Below are 18,672 nucleotides of genomic sequence, written 5' to 3'. Positions count from 1 at the left end.
TAGGGTAGTGTGACTCCCTTAGGCGCTCTCCTTGACTCTGCTGAACAGGAAAGGAAACTGGGGAAAACCAGCTCAACAATCCCATTATGCTCCCTCCTAAGTGTTCGATAAAGAGTGACTATGAAGAGGGAACCAGAACTGTGAGCTGGAGATTGACAAACCAGTAAAGCCAAATGCTGGAAGAATGGGGAGCAGCAGATCAGGAAGCAGGAGTGGAGCCAGTTGGAGTGAGAGGTTCAGAATGGAGGTCAGAGACAGAGACAGTGGAGATGTGTGTGTGTGTGTGTGTGTGTGTGTGTGCGCGCGCACGCGCGCATGTGTGTGCATGCTGTGGCAGGGCCACACAGATCCAGAGAGGATGGGGACTGCAGGCCATTCCCTCATCCCAGGCTGTACACCTGGAAGGTGCAAGTGGCTTCTCGCCCCTTCAGAGTGCTTTTGTAACCATTACTGAAGTCCCCAAACACCACCAGTTATGACTGGTGTAATAACTAGTGTGGTTCCTAGACCATGAGCTCTGTGGCCCAGGGACCAGGTCTGATTCTGTCCCCCGCTGCATGCCTGGCACAAGCACAGCACCTGACCCATGAGGGCATTTGACAGGAAGGGACATGGCAGGTCAGATAGGCTGCACTAGCCCCAGGTCTCCTGCTTGCAGGTGACAGATTGGGATTCAGGACACTAGAATCTTCTTACCCAAGAGCCATGGTGCTCATGCGGTGTGGCCCCCAGGAGAAGTCTAAAGCAGACTCAGTCTGATTCTCCCCAAGCTGCCTGGACCCTCTGCATGGTCCTTCTGTCCCCTCTGCATGGTCCTTCTGTCCCCAGAGAAGAGCAAGGCCCATCACCAAGTCCCCCTTGCACAGTAACAGATGAGGCCTGGGATCAAGACCAGGACACAGGTCACTGACAGGTCTAATGGCCAAATTCAAGTCCAGCCCCCTCTGGATGGCAAGGAGTTTCTTGGCACCCCACATCCTCACCCACTGCCAACTGTGCTGGGCCCCTCTTGATTCCATTCATCTCTGTGTTGCCTGCCTCTGGTAACACTGGCTGTCCCACTATGTGCCAAGTGACCTTAGCCCAGTGCCTGAGTAGATCTGCTAGCACTCACCACTCTCAGAATACCTTGCGTGAGAGAAAAGAACTGCTATGTGCCCATTCTGCCCCTGGCAGTACCCCCAGACCCACCACAGGTCCCAGGGGAATCAGGCAGCCTCCTGCTGAGTATCCCCCCTCCCCTCAGCCAACACTAGGACAACACAATTAGCCACAGACTGAATCAGCCAGAGTGCTAACCATATGCCCTGTTCAGTGTTTGTCAAACCCCAAACTGGACCCTGGGGTCACAGAGAGAAATCCCTCCCAGTGATATGATTCTGAGGTATAAACCTGAGGTGTCAGCAGCCACAGACCCACAATGTCACATACATATGAACCTCCTACTATGTGCATAATGGTCTAGTGCTTTCCATGCATTTTTGCTAGTACTCACACAATTCTGGAAGTGAGGTATTAATATACCCATTTTTCAAATAAGGAAACTGAGGCTCATAAACTTGCCAGAATTATTCATTTACTTGCTGCTTCCCATATTGTACATTCACCTGGCTAAATTCACCATGACTCCCTTGGTCAGATTAACCAGAAGCCGAGGCTCTATTCCAGCTCTGCCCCTGGGCTTACCAGAGCATGCTGCTCCCTCTCCACATCCCGCCACTTGCTCACTCCACGGTCCAAGGCCTGGGGTGGAAGCCTGCCTGGTTCTACAGACACCCTTGACTCTGCCCCAGGTACCAGAGGAGGCAAAAGGAAGGAAACTGGCATTCGTGAGCAACAACTACCTGTGCTGAGCACTTACACGTATTCTTTTCTATTTTAATGTTTTCAACCACCCTATAATGAATATCCCCATTTTATAGAAGAGAAGCGGCAGTTGAGGCTCAGAGATGTTAAACTGAGGTCCCACAGTAACGTTTAGTGCCAGGATCAGACCAGGGTGTCTGAATCTGAAGTCCACACTTCTCTACCTAGTTGCCATCTGAGCAGTCCTGGGGCACCTGCCACATCTCCTCTGTCCATTACCACCTGCCCTGACCCCTTGAGCCACAGGCTAAGAATGAAAGGGAAGCGGGGTTTGCTTCCTGCCCAAAGCGTGGACAACCTTGGTGAGCCCAGGACAGCTCTTGCTACCCAGAAACATGCATGCTTCACCCTTAGCCCCATGTCCATGACACCAGCTTGCCCTCTGCAGACAGGAATCCTGCCCAAATCCAGGTGCTAGGCTGGAACACTGATGCCCTGGCCAGCTTCTGACAATTCTCCTCCAAGATATGGGACCCTATTGTGTGTATCATATTCTGACCCTGCATCCTCTCTTCTCACAGTGGCCCGCTTCAATGTGAAAAGGCCCTGGGTACAGAAACTCCAAGACCCCCTTGGTTGCACAAACTGCCATACTGCTCCGTCCTATCTGGAATACTTTGTCCATATCTGAGTCTGTTCTGAAGTTTTCTGCGTCTTTTGTCACTGTGACTTTGATTGCCCACCAGCCATGCTTGCCTGGACTTATTCTCCTCTCTTACCTGGCCTGTTTCTTCTGAGATCCCAGGATGCCCCATGGCCCTTACCACAACAGCCATGTCCCCCAGTTTCCATCACTGGGTTTCATGCCCCCGCATCTCACCATCTCTATCCTGAGTCCTGGTTATCACTGAAGAGACCTGCTGACAATATGCGCAGGCCACAGTCTTGGATCCTGGCTTAGGTCAATGTTCCCTAACACGCTCCTTGTCCCAAGTTCCCCATGGCTGGACCTCAGCCAAGACACGAGGGCCCAGCCTTCCTGACCTTACCCAGCTGGCCCCTCTGGCCATCATCAAAGCCCTGGTTTGACAGACAGTGGACAAACTCTTGGTACAGCTCCCCAATGGTTGTTAGGATCAAGATAACAAACAGGGAAGTGTACTTTAAAGCCCCAAATATGATTTATCCCCAAGGTCACAGCCACAAGCACAACATGTACTGAGAAGATCATGGCTGGGGAAGGTGTCTGTGCAGTGCCCCAGCAGAGCCCCTCAGGTGGGGGACAAACATGGGGCCACACGTTTTCCCTCTCCTCATCACCTAAGGCTTCTACCCAAGACAAGTGCTGCTACATTCAAAGCATACTTATTGCTCAGCCTAAGGACATTGGAACTGTGGCTTTGGTGTGCACACTGCCCTATGGCTGGGGCTGAGGGTCTGAATAAGTCTAGAAACTGACAGCTTTCTGTTTCCCAGCTCCAGTCCAGCTCTTTGACTCAGGACCAATGCCACCATAAGCCCTGCAGGATAAATGATGTTCAGGGTCCTCCAGAGAACACCCCGCCCCACCACTCACGACAATCACACACATTGAAAAAAACTTGGCAGCATCGTTCCTGACCAATATGGCCAAATGGCAAAAACCTAAACAAAATAATACAGCTCCAAACAAATAAAAACAATGAACCTTGATATCAGAAGGCTGTGGGGACAGTCATCCATGATTGGTGTTGTGGTAAAGGGATTCAATATTTCTGGAGAACTACTTAGTAATATGTGACAAGAACTATAAAACCGCTCATACCCTTTGACCTAGTAATTCCACTTGGGGAATGCTTCCCAGTAAAATACCAAGAAAGTAATTTGTACAGAAATATTCATAGCAGTGATATTTATAATAGCAAGAAATTGGAAAAAGCCCAACGGTTCGGCACTTGGGGACTGACTAAACAAACTGGGTCGAGCGAGCACCTTGGACGCTCTACAGCCAGGAGGCATGGACTTGTGCAGGGCCAGGAGAAAGGAATGTGTGTCCCTGGGCAGGCCAGGCGGGAAATAAACCAGCTCAGAGCAACTCAAGCTCCAGCTTCACCGAATAAATGTTTAGTTGGTTACTTCATGTTGATTCGGTTAAGTCAGTAACCTTCGCATTAAATAGGAAGGCTTTTGAGATCATTTTAAATTAAATAGGTTCCTTTATTTAAAAACATTCAAAATGTTAAAAAGGAACTTTGTTGATGAAATTTCGTAACTGTCCTTGGGCACGCTCTCCTTCCTGGAAGTCCTCTCTCTAACCTCTATTCTCTTTTCCTCATGTCTATGCAAAAAGAGCCAGGTTCACCCACAGGACTGGATGGGGGCGGAGTTGGGGCTGGTGTGAACCTGGGTTCCCTGGGCTCAAAGAGCCACAGGCCTGCATGTGACGCCCCAGACACTGGGATGCAGGAATTTTTTCTCCTTAGGCTCCATCCCTCTCCTTCCTGAGTCTTTCTCCCTCAAGGGCCCACCTGTGCACCGTTCTTAGTCTTCTGTGCCTCAGGAAGAGGTTATTGAGGGCATGCTGGGTCTTCCCCTTCCATCAGATTCTGGAGGACCAAAACATCTTCAAGAGCTAAAGTTTGAGTGTCTGATGGCAGTACTACAGGCAGAGACCCAGGGTCGGTGTCCCCCTAGAGCAATGGTTTCCTCACCCAGCTATAGCTGTCCATCAAAACCACCTGGGGAGCTTTAAAAAGTAGAGATTCCTGGACCCCATCCTAGGATCTATAGGGGTGGGGCCTGGAAATGTATATATTTTAAACTCTATTTGCATGAGGCAAATCACTAATTAGGGTTTTTGATGCCTAATAAATCATGGACCTCCATTTCTGGGTTCCTCAGTTCAGAGGGTTTTTATTTGGGGCCAAAAGCTGGCTTGTAGTCAGCAGTCACGGCAGAGACTTCAGCCTCTTATGTGTACACACACACAGAGATGACCCTCAGGGGAAGGCCCATGCCCAGTGGCCCAGAACAAGGGCAAGGCCCTTCTCAGACCCCTGAGAGCACCTGGGCTTCCTGGTTCCAGGCACTTGTGTCTCCCTGACACCGGTAGCTTCCCAGCTCTCTGTGTCCCCCCACTGCCTGCTGCAGGGTCACCTGCTGCAGATGCCTTCTGGTCCATGCCCGCATCCCAGGTGGGGCAGTGGGGGCCTGCGGCCCGCCCGCCTAGGCCATACTTACGGAGTCATTTTATAAAGCTGCGTCCTCCTCTCAAACAGCGACCCTCCCCAGGCCCAAGGCCACACCCCGGCCACCGGCGTGGCCTGGGCAGACTCGGTCTCACTGCCCCCTGTCTCCACGACACTCTTCAGCTTCACGTTGGTGCTTGAGTCCCCCAGCCTGTTATCAGGAAACACCGAGAGTCGTCATCCCTGCCTCCATCCAACCACCCTACCAAGTGAGAACCAGTTGAAGTGGCCTCCATAGTCCTAAAGAATGGAGACAGCAGGGGAAGGAAAAGGAAGGGATTCCAGGAAGGGGTGGGGGCCTCTTCCCAGGGGTCCTGAGCAACTTCCTGAGTCCTATCTAGTGTGTTGAAGTAACAAGGAGGAGGTTACTTCTGCTGAAATTTTCCTTCAAACTGTTCCCAAGTTAGCAGGGACCTGGGGGACCCTGGAGGTCCCCAAAGGTACAATCTTCAAGCCTGGAGTCCTGGGGCCTGATTTGGAAGTCAGGATTCCTTATGGGTTGGTGCAGGAGTAGGACAACCTTCCCAGCAATGGGAGGATAGTATATGTTCAGACATGAGCTTGGGCTGAAGGAGCATGGGGTAAACAAGTGATCTCTGGTCCCTCTGAGAGGACTCCCTCACTACAGGGTGTATGCAGCTCAGAAGCCCTGTCTGGAGGGAGGGGAGCCAGGCATGGGCTCCTAGGGGATGTGAGGCCACACAGACTTGAAGGGTCCTTGTCTTCCCTGTAGGGGCCCTGGAAGGGTATTTCTGTCCCTTCTTGGGGTCTCCCCTCTCACGGCCCTCCCACATGCTAGTCTCAGCCCAGCATCACCTCCAGTTGACTGATCCTGCCCAGCTGTCAAGGGCGTCAGAGGCAGCTGGGTGGGGCTGGAGGAAGCCAGGGCACTACACGCTAAGGCCTCCAGTGCACTGTTGGCACTGTCCCTGAGGCCAGGCTTTGGGAAGAACCCAAATGTTTGTATCCTATTCAGAGAATCCTTGCTCTATCTTTGTAGAAACAATAGACAAAGAACATCAAGGGACAGGGAGGCCACACCTTGCTGCTTCAGCCTCACGCTGCATTGTCCCTGGGAGCTGTAGGGAAGGGCGGGTGTCACATGGACCCCACTCAGCACTGATGGCAGAGGCCAGTGACCTGCCTGCCAAGAGGAGGGAGCAGGCTGAGCTGCAGCAACTGATGAAACTGCCCGCGACTAGGCGGAGACAAGTCCGATGTAGCTGCGGGCATGACCCTGGCTGCCCTGGGTGGGAAATGGGCATCGAGGCGCGCACTGCAGCTCTACAGGGTATCTGGTCTCCTCATCGCTTTTCACTGCTCTTGAGGCTCCACAGCGCCTGTGTTTCAGGCTTCGCAGACTTGGGCCCTCTGACCCAACTGGCAGCCAACACAGGAAACATAAAAGCAAGTGGCTCTGCATGAAGCTGGGGGCAGGGCAAGGGCTGGAAAGCCACACCCTCGGCCTCTTCCCTTCTTTCCACTGCTTTCCTAGAGATACTGCTGGGTGAACTTGGGGCTCCAGATGTCGTTTGAAAGTCACTGGTCTGATCCAACCTTTCCATTTGCAGATGAAGAAGCTGAGGCCCAGAGTTGGTAGCAATTTGCCAAAGGTCACACAGTAAGTTGGTAGCAGAGCCAGGACTGGAGCTTGAACTGTGGCCCATGGCTCCTAACCATGTGGCCTCCAGTTCCTCGCCGAAGGCAGCCAGCCACCCTGCCATGGTTCTGAATGCCTCTGACCTTCTCTCTCTGGCTCTCCAACATGGACAGACCTGGCAACTGGACCACCCCTTCCAGAAATGAGGCCGAGACAGGCACCAGAGTTCCTGGCCCTTCAGGGCTGGATCCGGATAGCTGCTCTGACATGCTTCTCATTCTGTGTTGTCTCAGGTGACATCTCCACTCCCATGGCTCCCCTACCTAACCTCACAGGCTCCCAAGCCAACTTCCTAATGGCTCCCTAGAGCACCAAATGCCTCTGGATCCCTCCAGAAGCACCCCTAAATCTCCGGGTCCGAAACCAATCTTTTCTCACTCCAGACCTGCTCTTCCTCCTGTGTTTCCTGACAACACAGGTGGCATTGCCATCCACTCAAACACCCAAGATGCTACCCAACTCCTCTCGTTCATCTAGCCCTGAGAAGCCCTCCCATCAGCCCGCTCCACTCTGTCTGTGATTTCTCTGTCTGAGTTTAGGCCTCGTGTGTCTTCAGCTTCCTTTCGGCCTCCCCACCTCTGGTTCTGCCCACTCCACAAGCATCACACTTTTCAAAGTCAATCTGCGCATTTAACTATCTGCTAATGAGGATCTTTCCACAGCCCCTCCTTCCACAGGATGGAGTTCAAAGCCTTTCTCATGAGGCTTACAAGGCGATGTGAGCTGCCTCCCTGTCTCCTGCTTCTCTCTGCCCTCCCCTCCAGGCTGGCCTGCCCCTGCTTTGCTCCAGCCACTCTGAAATTCTCCTTGAAGATCTCAAAACAGAACTTGATCTCTCTCATCTCTCTGCATCTTCACACACCCTCTCCTCTCCCCAGATCAATGTTTCTCCAAGCATGGCCTGAGGTTCTTCACCATTCCCAGGCATACTGCAGACTCCTTGGTCACTGCCCTGTCCAGACCTATTGAAAGACAGCCTCTGCATTTTCAGCAGAGATCCCATGGGTGCTGTGTATCTCCCTATCTGGGCTGAAAGCTACATGCAGGAAGAGACTGTGTCTTTGCCTTTCCTGTGAATCCTTGGCACCTGACACAGAGAATGAATAAATGGGCCTTCCACGTGAGCCCCAATATCCAGGACCAGGAAGGTCATAGCTGAGTTAGTGACAAGCCACAGCTTGTCTGGAAGACTAAAAAGCTGTTCCCAGTGCCTCTGCAGATTGTACCTACCCCCTGACCTCAGCCCACATACAATGAAGTAGACATGTAAGGGCTGAGTCACGCAGGGCTCACTGGGGGCTTTGAATGGTGATGTTGAACACCCAGCTCTCTAAGAAATGTTTCCATGTACCTATATAAATAAGTTTATTTTAAATTTTGCTGATGTAAAGGATGTACAGCACATAATTTACAAACAAAAACTCCACATAGCCAGATGACTGTCCCAGAATTAATGTACTCACTGATTTTTGCCTTACCCTTTATCTGAATACAGCCTATGGTTGAAATGACAAATGAGTATAGTTACAGCTTGAATGTTGGTTGATATTTTTATTTACCAAGAGGAAAGTAAAACAAGAAAGATGTGTCAGAACTTCTCTTGTTCATCAGTGATTGGAGTGACATCTTTGTTGAACTGGTTAATAAGCTTTTGAATAATGGAAAAATATTTCTCTAATATTTTGTGCTAGTCACATGAAGCAGCTATAGACACAACAAACTTTAAAATTTAATCTGTATTAGTAACATTTTGTTCCATCACTTTTTAAGTGTAGACAACCAGCAAAACAATAATTGAAATTCTTAATAATGGCAATGTTTAACAACTGGCTTACAAAAATGTTCCTCTACTGCGGAATTGATTCTCATGAGCCGATGAAAGTCAGCTCCAGCACAGTAAAGACCTGAATATGACCCGCCATGAACCACTGGCCACCAGAGGGGCCGGTCCCTCCCTCCACCCTCTAGAGTCTAGGTTGTGAGCTGCCAGAGATGGGATGGTGCTTGTTTTCCACGAGCCTCAGGTTCCTCAACTTGAAGGGGGTAAATCAGGCCCACCAGCTCCTACGGGTAGGGAGGATTATATGCCCACTTATCCCTTCTCCACACACACACTGCACACTCATGCGCTGGTTGCTTTCCGCCACTCCAACAAAGACACACATTACCTCAGACATGTTATGCACATATTTTGGACCCACACACAGCCTTCCTCCTCCCAAACCACACCACATACCATAACATGCCAGACTCTCGTATACCATGCGTGGACAAACTTACATGAGTACATCACCTCAGATACTCCACATACATATTTTGCCTCCAACTATATCTCATACACATCCATTTTCCACATACCCAACCACCACACCACAAAACTCACACATGCATGCACACCTGAAACTTCTTCACGTACTTCATACATGCGTACCCCTTACCAAATACCTATTACCCCTCGCTCAAGGCATTTCACAAATCAATGGATATCTCGCCCCACCCACCGCACATCCCATCCAGAATACCACACACTCAACACTTCAGACACACCACACACACTTCCTTCCTTCTCTGCACATATATGCACACACCATATCATCACCTACCTCTATTTCTTTCCACACTCACATATATATCACAGGTGCTCAAATATGCCAATCTCATACACAGAGCTCATACATTCCAGGCATTTCCATATCACCCCCATGTTCCAAGACAAGACAACCTCCCTGGATCAAGGAACATGAGGGATCCTGGCAGCATGAGGCAGGAAAGCTGGGGTGAGCTTCTCTGGAGTGACAGCTCACTTCCCTGAAAGTCAGGCCCTGGTCTGAGGCATAGGGAAGACAACCAAGACTTGGGAAGGGATGGGGAAAGAACTGCCGGCTAAACACCTTTGTTTCCTTCACACCTAGCTTTAGGTACCACAGGTGGCTCTAGTAGCCCACTTCCTTCCTGCTCTCCTCAGCACTCCAACCCCAAACTAAGATGCCCACCTGCTTTGGGAAGCTTCTCCCATATCCGCCCAGCAAGAGCAGGCCTCCATGGGGGCATGCAAGCCTTTCTCAGTGCCGGTGGGGACGGATGATCAGAGGCATGGAATCCTGATGGGAGGAGTTGGCAGGAAGGTGAACAGGGAAGTCAGAGCTCTTAGCTACAAAGTGCACAGATGCTCAGGCTCTCTGGGGTGTCCCCTTCCTGTGTCTTGTAAGACTGAGGCTGTGGCAGAAGCACAACTGTCATTGGCTGTCTCAAGCCGCAATTCCATTGGAAGGTCAGCCCTGTCAGGTCTCCTGGACCATCATCCTGTACTCCAGCATCATCCTTGCCCTCTGAGTCATCAGCAGCAGAGTGAGTCCTGGGGTAAGAGGTCTGTCTATGCTCACATCACCCCAATGTCTGTGTGGCCACCCCATCATCTGAGGGAGGGAAAGTCAGTATCCAGCAGATGTCAGCGGGGCTCTGGGGCCCATGATGGGCAGATGCCAAGCACTTCCACTCAGAGCACTTTTGTCTAGTTCTAAGAACAGCTTTGGACCGGGCTCTGATGGACACAGGGAAGCCATCTCAATGGCACATCATCCCTTCTTACAGCATCACCCAGCAATAATCCAGAGTAACAGACCAGGTTTTAGAGGACAATGGTGAGGTGGCCACCTCCCTCTTTAGAAAGTGTCCCTCCCAACACACACACACAGGCCCAGAAACTGGTCATCCTAAACTGGCCCCACTCTAGTGCAGCTTATTCTGCCTGAATTGCACATCCTGGTCCTCCCAGAATGCTGCCTTCAGATTCCATGGCAACAGTAGCTGGCTTCCTAACTAATTATAACAAGTCCTTCTCTTTGTCTAGCTTTGATGGTTTTCGGTGAACACAGGCTGGACATCTAGGCTTGGGGTCCAGACTCAGCTTGGCCATGACTCATCTTGTGGCCTGGGGCAAGTCCCCAACCCTCTGGCCTCAGCGTCCTCAGGTTTCAGTGAGGGCGACACAACAACCTGGCCCTTTCAGCTCTGAAATACTGACTCCAGCTCTGACACACCAGCTCTAAATAATTTTTCTATGTATCAGAAATACCTAGTTAAAAATACAACAAGGATCTTTTTCACCAAAGCAATAGAAAAATAACACATCTAGGAGAACTTCACGAGAAAACTTTACAAAACATATATGAAAACACACTAGAGTTCTAATAAAGCAAACTCGAAATTTTAACTATCCAAACACCCTTGATGAAGGAGATGCATCCTCTGTTCTTGTATGGTACTGTTATTTTGTCAAGTGAATTTATAGATTTGATGCAAATTTTATAACAAGTGCAGAATTTTTTTAAACTGAATGAATTTATTCCAAAATTCATCTGAAAAAATAAGCCAATTTTCCAAGATAGTCAAGAAAATCTTGTAAAAGAAAAAAGAATAAGGAGGCATTTGCCACAGCAACTATCATGAATCTGAACCAACCAAAAAACAGTGGTCCTGGCTAGAGAATGACCACACAGACCAATGCAGCATGGAAATAGACCCACGTCTGCAGAGGAAACTGGCTCATGATAAAGATGACGTTGCAAAACATTGAAGAAATGTTGCACTATTTACTAAATGGTATATAGATCAACTTGCTATCCATTTGTGGTGGGGGTGGGGTGGAGGGGAAGTTCTATAGCTCTACCTCATATCATACACAAAAATAAATAACAGATGGATTAAAGATTTATTAGGAAAAAGGAGAAAACTACAAGTAGAAAATGTTAGAGGATAGTTTTCTAACTGTGTGTAGGGAGTAGGGGAGCTTTTCTAAGCATGTTCCTAAATTCAGAAACCATACAGATTTTATTAGGTTATAAACAAGGTTTCTATGTCGCAAGAGACACTGCAATTTAAGTGAATGCAAAATTGGCAAATATGAACTGATCAGAGGACGCATTTCATAAACTGCTGGGGAGAGGGTGGATTGACAGTCTTTCTGGGAGGGAATGTGATCACATGAATGTATCAAAGACTTTTAACAAATATCTTTAAAACGGGAATTTTTTTTGAGCCATTAATTTCACTATTCTGAAGCTATTCTAAGAAAGTAATCAGGTGAGCACAGAGATTTATGTACAAAGACATTCATCACTGAGAATTTAGAAATTATTAAAATAGGAGAATGGTTAAATAAATTTAAATAAGTCCATTAAAACTATTATATAGCTATTAAAAACAATATTTGTCTAATTATATTTAATTATATGGGAAAATATGTTGCATGAAAAATTTAGATGACAAAACAGTCTACATAACTTTGTTAAAAGGATACATGCACACACATATACAATTGCCACTTGTGAACAAACTCGTACTGCACATTTTTTTCAGATAACACCAAGATTTTTTTTTTTCAAAACAGCACCTAAAGAGAGTCTAAACCCATTTTTTTTTTCTAATTAAGAAACACTGTTCTGTAGTAACAACAGACACAAAACAAAACCACCTTATTTTCAGAATCCACTCTGCGATGGTCATTAACTCCACTCAACTCTGCGAAGCTCCCTACTGCTCCCAGAGGAACAGCAGCCCTGACCAGGTCTGGGCATCAGCCGTCCACGGCTTCCTTCCTCATCCTAAGCTGAAGCTTTCCCTTTGTCAGCAGAGCCTTTCTTTGAAGAATATTAGTACAAAATTTATAAAAATGCATCCTGAAATGGACACGAATGGTGTTGGTGGAACAATTAAAATTAAATGGTTAAGAAAAGCATCGGAACAGCTAAAAGACAGAACAGCAGAGCACATATTTCTTTAAGGTCTTATAGTTACACAGAACTTATTTTAAGATGACATACTACACAGAAGGGGAAAATAACATAGTACTTAACTCCCTTCCCCTCACCCCGCTTTTTTTTTTTTTTTTTTTGCAGGGGGGGGGCTTTATCTTATTTTTTTGCTTTATGGTTTGGCCTTATTCATTTTCCTTTTATTTCTTCTTCTTTTTTTTAATAAATGAAAGGTTACTAGGGGTGGGCATGTAAGTAAAAGATTAAAAAGAAATGCATGCAGGAAAAGATGCTCAACTTCATTACTCACCAGGGAAAGGCAAAGTCAAACCGCAATAGCATACACTACACGCTCACCAGAACAGCTAAAATAAAAAGACAGAAAAGGCTAAGTTTTGGCGAGGTCATGGAGCAACCAGGACTCATTATACTGCTGGTGAAGTGTATAGGTACAACCATTATGGAAAAGTGGCAGCATCTACAACTCAGCAACTCTGCTCCAAGGTACATATCCCAAAGAAATGTGCATACACATGCACCAAAAGACATGCATAAGAAGTTTACAGCAGCATTAGTCCTAATTGCAAAATGCTTTAAATTCCCCCAAATGCCCATCAACAGTAGAATGGGTATATAAACTGTGCTATAGTTACGCAAACACTCTACAGCAACAATGAACTGACTCCTGTAGGACTATATGCCTAACATGGATTAATCTCAGAAATACAATATTGAGCAAATTAAGCCAAACTCAACGAGTAGATAATGAATTATTCCATTTATATAAGAGTAAGACAAAGGCAAAAATTATATATGATGTTAGGAGTCAGGAGAACTTCTTTAAGAGGGAGCGGTTACCAGCATGGGGCTCAAAGGGAACATGTAGTGTGCTGGCAATATGTTTCTTCGGCTGCGTTTTGTTAACACGACCATATTCATCTGTGAAAATTCATTATGCACTATGCACTTAAAATTTGTACATTGTTATATATACTATATATACTTCAAAAAAGCTTAAAATGGAAATAAATCAAAATGTTAACAGGAGTTACCTCTGGGTGTTAGGATTACACATAATCTTATTTTTCTTCCTTATATTATTATTTCACGTATTCTGAATTTACTACAATAAACATATAACTTAAAATTTTTTAATGTTATTTTACTATATATGCTCAAACACATGATGCCACCATGCTTCTAACAGGTGCTGGGAAGTAGGCCTGAGCAAAAAGCCACCGCTTCTTTTTCTCAGTTGTATCCAGTTCCTCTTTCCCGAGCCTGGATCAGTGGTTTCCAAATATATCTGGACATTAGAGTCACTTGGGGAACTATTTAAAAATTCTGATTCTTGGGCCACACTATCAGAAATTCTGATTCTGCAGGTCTAAGATAGGCTCCAGTGTGGCACCCTTCAAGTCTGAAATGCTGAGGCTGTGAACCACAGTGTCTGAACTGTCCAAGCTTCAGCTTTTCTTATTGGACAGGGCCTGGGAATACCTGCCAAGGTCAATAAGAGTCTTCGCTTTTAAGTAGGGCTATGAATGGGGACCATGCACTAGAATGGTCCCCACTCCTGGGAGAGTGAGAGCTTAGAAAAACCCAAGGTAGCCCTGCTTCAGCCAGTCTATAGGAGAGAGAGGATGGCAAAGCCCTTAATATAGTATAGATGTACAGTCATAAAGATGTAGGCTCAAATTCTGCTCTGTAATAAGCTCTATGATCTTGGGTTTACCCTCCCTGATCCTGAACTATACCATAACAATTCACAGACCTGTGAATGTCAAATAACACACTGTATGTACAACACTTAATACAAAGCCTGGCATGCAGTAAGATCACAATGTTAATAGTAATGATATACACTGTATCTAATTGCATGTTATATGTAATTATATAACACAGAGAGGTATATTCATTGATATTGAGTATATATAGTCCACTTATGGAAAGTCTGTTGTTCTGATGATGTTTTAGGAAATATATCTTTATCTACTATGGTCCCCTTTTGTAGACATTATACATCAAAACATTCATTCACTTATTCATTCAATAGAAGAAGACATCTGTGAAAGCTTTCCTTACCACTTATGTGACAATGTGACCTTGGACAATTTACTCAGCCACTCTGTGTCCTAGTTTCTTCAGCTGAAAAATGAGACTAATAACAGAATCTACCCAATAGAGTTGTTGTGACTATTATATGAGTTTATAGTATATATGGCTTAGAACCTTGTGTGCTATACTGTAAGCCCTCAGTAAATTTAGGCTATTATTATCCATTCAATAGTTATTTACTGAGTGCCTCCTGTATAAGTGTACTGAAGGCTGAGGACACAATAATCAAAAAGACACAGACATGGCCCCTGCCTTCATGGAGCTTATAATCAAGTGATAGTAAAGAATGTAACTGTTAAAATGGATGAGCAAACGGAACCTTTTCCAGCAGACTTATATTGTACGTTAGCACATCCCAGTCAGGAGACAGTACGAATCCACAAGCTCAGTACTGCCCACTTTGAGAGGAAGGTTCTGCTGCACTAAGCTCTTTTGCTCTGGGCCGAATAGTCCTGGGGACATCAAGCCATTAAAGGGCAGCTGGCCTTGGGTCTCTTTGTTTCTGCCAGCCATGCCTTGATACCCAGCTTTCATTCATTCAGTGCATGCGCTGAACATCTATTTGGGCCCTTTACTAAAAGTACAGAACCAAGCAAGACAGGGCCGTACCCTCAGAAAGTTCAGAGCCCAGCAGCAGATTCAGATATAACCCATGATTAAAGCTGACTAAGGTTTATGATAGAGTTTAGCACTGTGTGTGACTGAGGACATCTGAGCAGGCTTCCTGGAGGAGGTGATACCAAGTCCTGAAGGATGATGAGAAGTGTTATCAGGTGAAGCTATGAAAGAAACCACAGGTGAAGCCCTGCAGTGGAAGAGAGCGCATGAGTTTGGAAGACTGGTGCAGATGGTGGTGGGAAAGGCAGAAGATGAGAGGATGCTGGAGAGCATAACTGGAATCAGATAGTAAAGAGCCTTTTGCCTCCACTAAGAATTGGGCTTTATGCTAAAGCTTTAGAGAAGCTACCGAAGAACATTAAGTGGGGGACGATATGATGATGTCAGCTTTGGGAAAATAATTCTGGCTTCAGTGTGGCCCAGCATAGAATTAGACACTGCGGGGGGGGGGGGGGAGACCACTGAATTCAAAGACATAGAAATAGAAATAGTCTAAAATAAAACTCAGAGAGAGAAAAAAATACTGAAAATAGAAAACCCAAAGTATCAGTGAATTGCAGAACAATATCAAGTGGTCTAACATACATGCAATCGGAGTTATAGAAAGAAAAAAAGGAAGGGGGAGGCAGGAAAAAATATTTGAAGAAATAATTGCCCAAATCCTTTTCAACTTTGATAAAAACCATAAATGAACGAATCCAACAACCTCAAAAGACCTCAAGTAGAAGAAATATGAAGAAAATTACACCAAGATACCTCATAATCAAATTGTTGAAAACCGGTAATAAAGAGAAAATCTTAAAAGTAGCCAGAAAAGGGGGTGGGGGAGGGGCAGAAGTGCAAACAGAAACAACAAGAACAACAAACGGTGGCATATTTCTCATCGGAAACAATGCAAACCTGAAGGCAGTGGAGCGGCATCTTCGGAGACCGAAAGAAAAAAAAAAACTGTCAATTTTAATTCTATTTCAGGACAGAGTACCTTTCAAAAATGAAAGCAAAATCAAGGCTGTTTCATACAAATAAAATCTAAGAGAATGCATCACCAGCAGGTCAGCACTACACAAAATGTTAAAATAAGTACTTCAGAGAAAGGAAAATGGGACTAGATGACAATTTGAACATATATATGAACAGCATTAGCAATGGTAAATAGAAGATCCAAATGAAATATGTTTTCTTCATTAAAAACCAAACAAAAGAACAAACTAAATTCAGCAACATATAAAAAGGATTACATATCTCATAAGTAGGATTTATCCCATGGATGTAAAGTTGGCTTATCATCCAAAAATCAATTAACACACAATATCAATAGAATAAAGGACAAAACCACGTAATCATTTCAATAGACGTAGAAAAAGCATCTGACACCCTTGCATGATAAAACCATTCAAAAAACTAGCATTAAAAAAGGATTTCCTCAGCTAACAACATACTTAAAAAAGTGAAAGACTGAAGTGTTTTCCCCTAAGATCAAAACAAGGATGCTCGCTCTTGACAAATCTATTCAACACTGTACTGAAAGTTCTAACTAAGACAATTAGGCAAAATAATGAAATAAAAGGTATCCAGGTTAGAAAGAAAGAAGTAAAATTATCTCTATTGAGAGATTACATGATTTATTATAAAGAAAACCTAAAGTATCCGCTAAAAATCTATTATAACAAATAAACAAATTCAGCAAGCTTTCAGAATACAAGATCAATATAAAAAATCAGTTATATTTCTATACGCTTGCAGTAAAGAATCCAAAAATTAAATGAAGAAAATAATTCAATTACAAGCATCAAAAAAGAATAAAATACTTTTAAAAAAATGAATGTAAGGCTGTTCATTGGAAACCACAAACTTCTTTGAAAGAAATTAAAGAAGATCTAAATAAAAAGGTATCCTGTGTTTATGGATCAAAAGATTAAATATTGTTATGGGGGCAATACTCCCCAAATTGATGTACAGATTCAATACGATCCCTATCAGAATACCAGCTGATTTCTTTGCAGAAATTGACAAACTGTTCCTAGAATTCATATGGAAATTCGAGTGACTCAACATAGCCAAAAAAGTCCTGAAAAGGTAAAAATTTGGAGAGCTCACACTTCCTTACTTAAAACTTACAACAAAGCTACAGTAATTAAGACACTGTGGTATTGGCATAAGGACAAACACAGAAATCAGTGCAGTAGAATTGAGAGTCTAGTAATAAACTCACATTTACAGTCAATTGATTTTTGGCAAGGATGCCAAGTCAATTAAATAGGAAAATAATAGTTTTTTCAGCGAATGGTACTGAGATAACAGAATATCCAAAATGAGAATGACTTGGGATTCTCTACCTCACACTATAGGCATATACACAAATTAACTCAGAATTAGTCAATGAACTACATATAAGAGCTAAAATTATAAAACTTTTAGAAGAAAACATAGGCATAAATCTTTGTGACCTGGGATTAAGCAATAATTTCTTAGATATGAAGCAGAAAATCTCATGAAGAAACCAGAAATAATAACCAAAATGGCAGGTGGGAAAGGAATGTGTGGGGTCATGGAATGCCAGGCAGGAGTACTTCAAAAGGCAGAGCGCACATGGCTACATCAAATGCTAAGAGGTAAACTGAGAACCAAAAGACTTCTGCTGGATTTGCAGTAAGAACACTGGAGACAGCAGCATGAGAAGCATGGGTGACAAGGTGGGGACAAAAACCGGGTTGTAGTGGCCTGAGGACTCAGCAGGAGGTGAGGGAGTGGAGATAGTTAACATGGACTCTGGTTTCAACAGGCTGGGTTGAGAAGAGCTGGAGAAAGAGGAGTTTGTAAAGTCAAGGTATTTTTGTTTCCTTAACTAAGTTACAATGGATGGAACCAGGAAAGCAGGGCAAGGAAAATACAGAGGAGAGAAGGAATGCTGTCTCTAAATGGCTGGACCATCTAACTTTGCCATTAATAATGAATATCCCCAACCTGTGGGGATATGTGCCTATAACTCAGCTCTCAACCCTGACACTGCCTGGCTCCTCACTTCCTTTGTCCATCTACTGACAGCTCTGTGTGCCCACACAGGACTGGCCACGGTGGGTGAAACATCACATTTGTTGGTATCATCTTGAATTATACAATTTTTAAGGGGTACTGGCAGAGCCTTCCAACGTGGAAGAGCCATAGTAGTGTTTGGGGGGGGCCCTGGGTAAAGTAGAGAGGCACCAAGTCCTAGAAATGAGTCATCCCAGAAATCCAGTATGGCCTGGAGTCCCTGCCAGCCAGCCATCACCTGTAGATAGATACACAGTCCATAGTATGCCTCCACTCACATGAAGCAAGGTCATAACCAAAGGACCACTCACTCCCAGCAAGGCTCCTGGCTCCCACATGCCAACGCTGGTTCCCTGGTCTGCGGTGCAGAGAAAGAGCCTTGAGCAGAAGGCCTGCTTTCTAGTCTTGATTCTGCCATGAACTTGCAGTGTGACCCTGCCCTGAGGCCTCGGTTTTG

The 18,672-nt window shown here is 45.3% G+C and overlaps 1 protein-coding gene across 3 annotated transcripts in view; it reads right to left on the bottom strand.

Moving 5' to 3' along the window:
• TUB (TUB bipartite transcription factor) overlaps window positions 1-18,672 on the bottom strand; it is a 76,333-nt gene that overhangs the window by 39,894 nt on the left and 17,767 nt on the right. The window contains exon 1 of one of the 3 annotated variants that reach the window (XM_016147402.2): window positions 12,757-12,803. The exons of the other annotated variants lie outside the window; for them this stretch is intronic. Coding sequence (XP_016002888.2) covers window positions 12,757-12,788 — 32 coding nt within the window. The 5' untranslated portion in view covers window positions 12,789-12,803. Of the gene's footprint in view, window positions 1-12,756; window positions 12,804-18,672 lie in introns of those variants that run through there. 3 annotated transcript variants of the gene reach the window in all.

Source organism: Rousettus aegyptiacus, unplaced genomic scaffold, assembly GCF_014176215.1.
Source record: "Rousettus aegyptiacus isolate mRouAeg1 unplaced genomic scaffold, mRouAeg1.p scaffold_m13_p_5, whole genome shotgun sequence".
Lineage (NCBI taxonomy): Eukaryota > Metazoa > Chordata > Mammalia > Chiroptera > Pteropodidae > Rousettus > Rousettus aegyptiacus.
The sequence above is the reverse complement of the archived record's forward strand: the minus strand, read 5'-3'. Positions and strand labels throughout refer to the sequence as shown.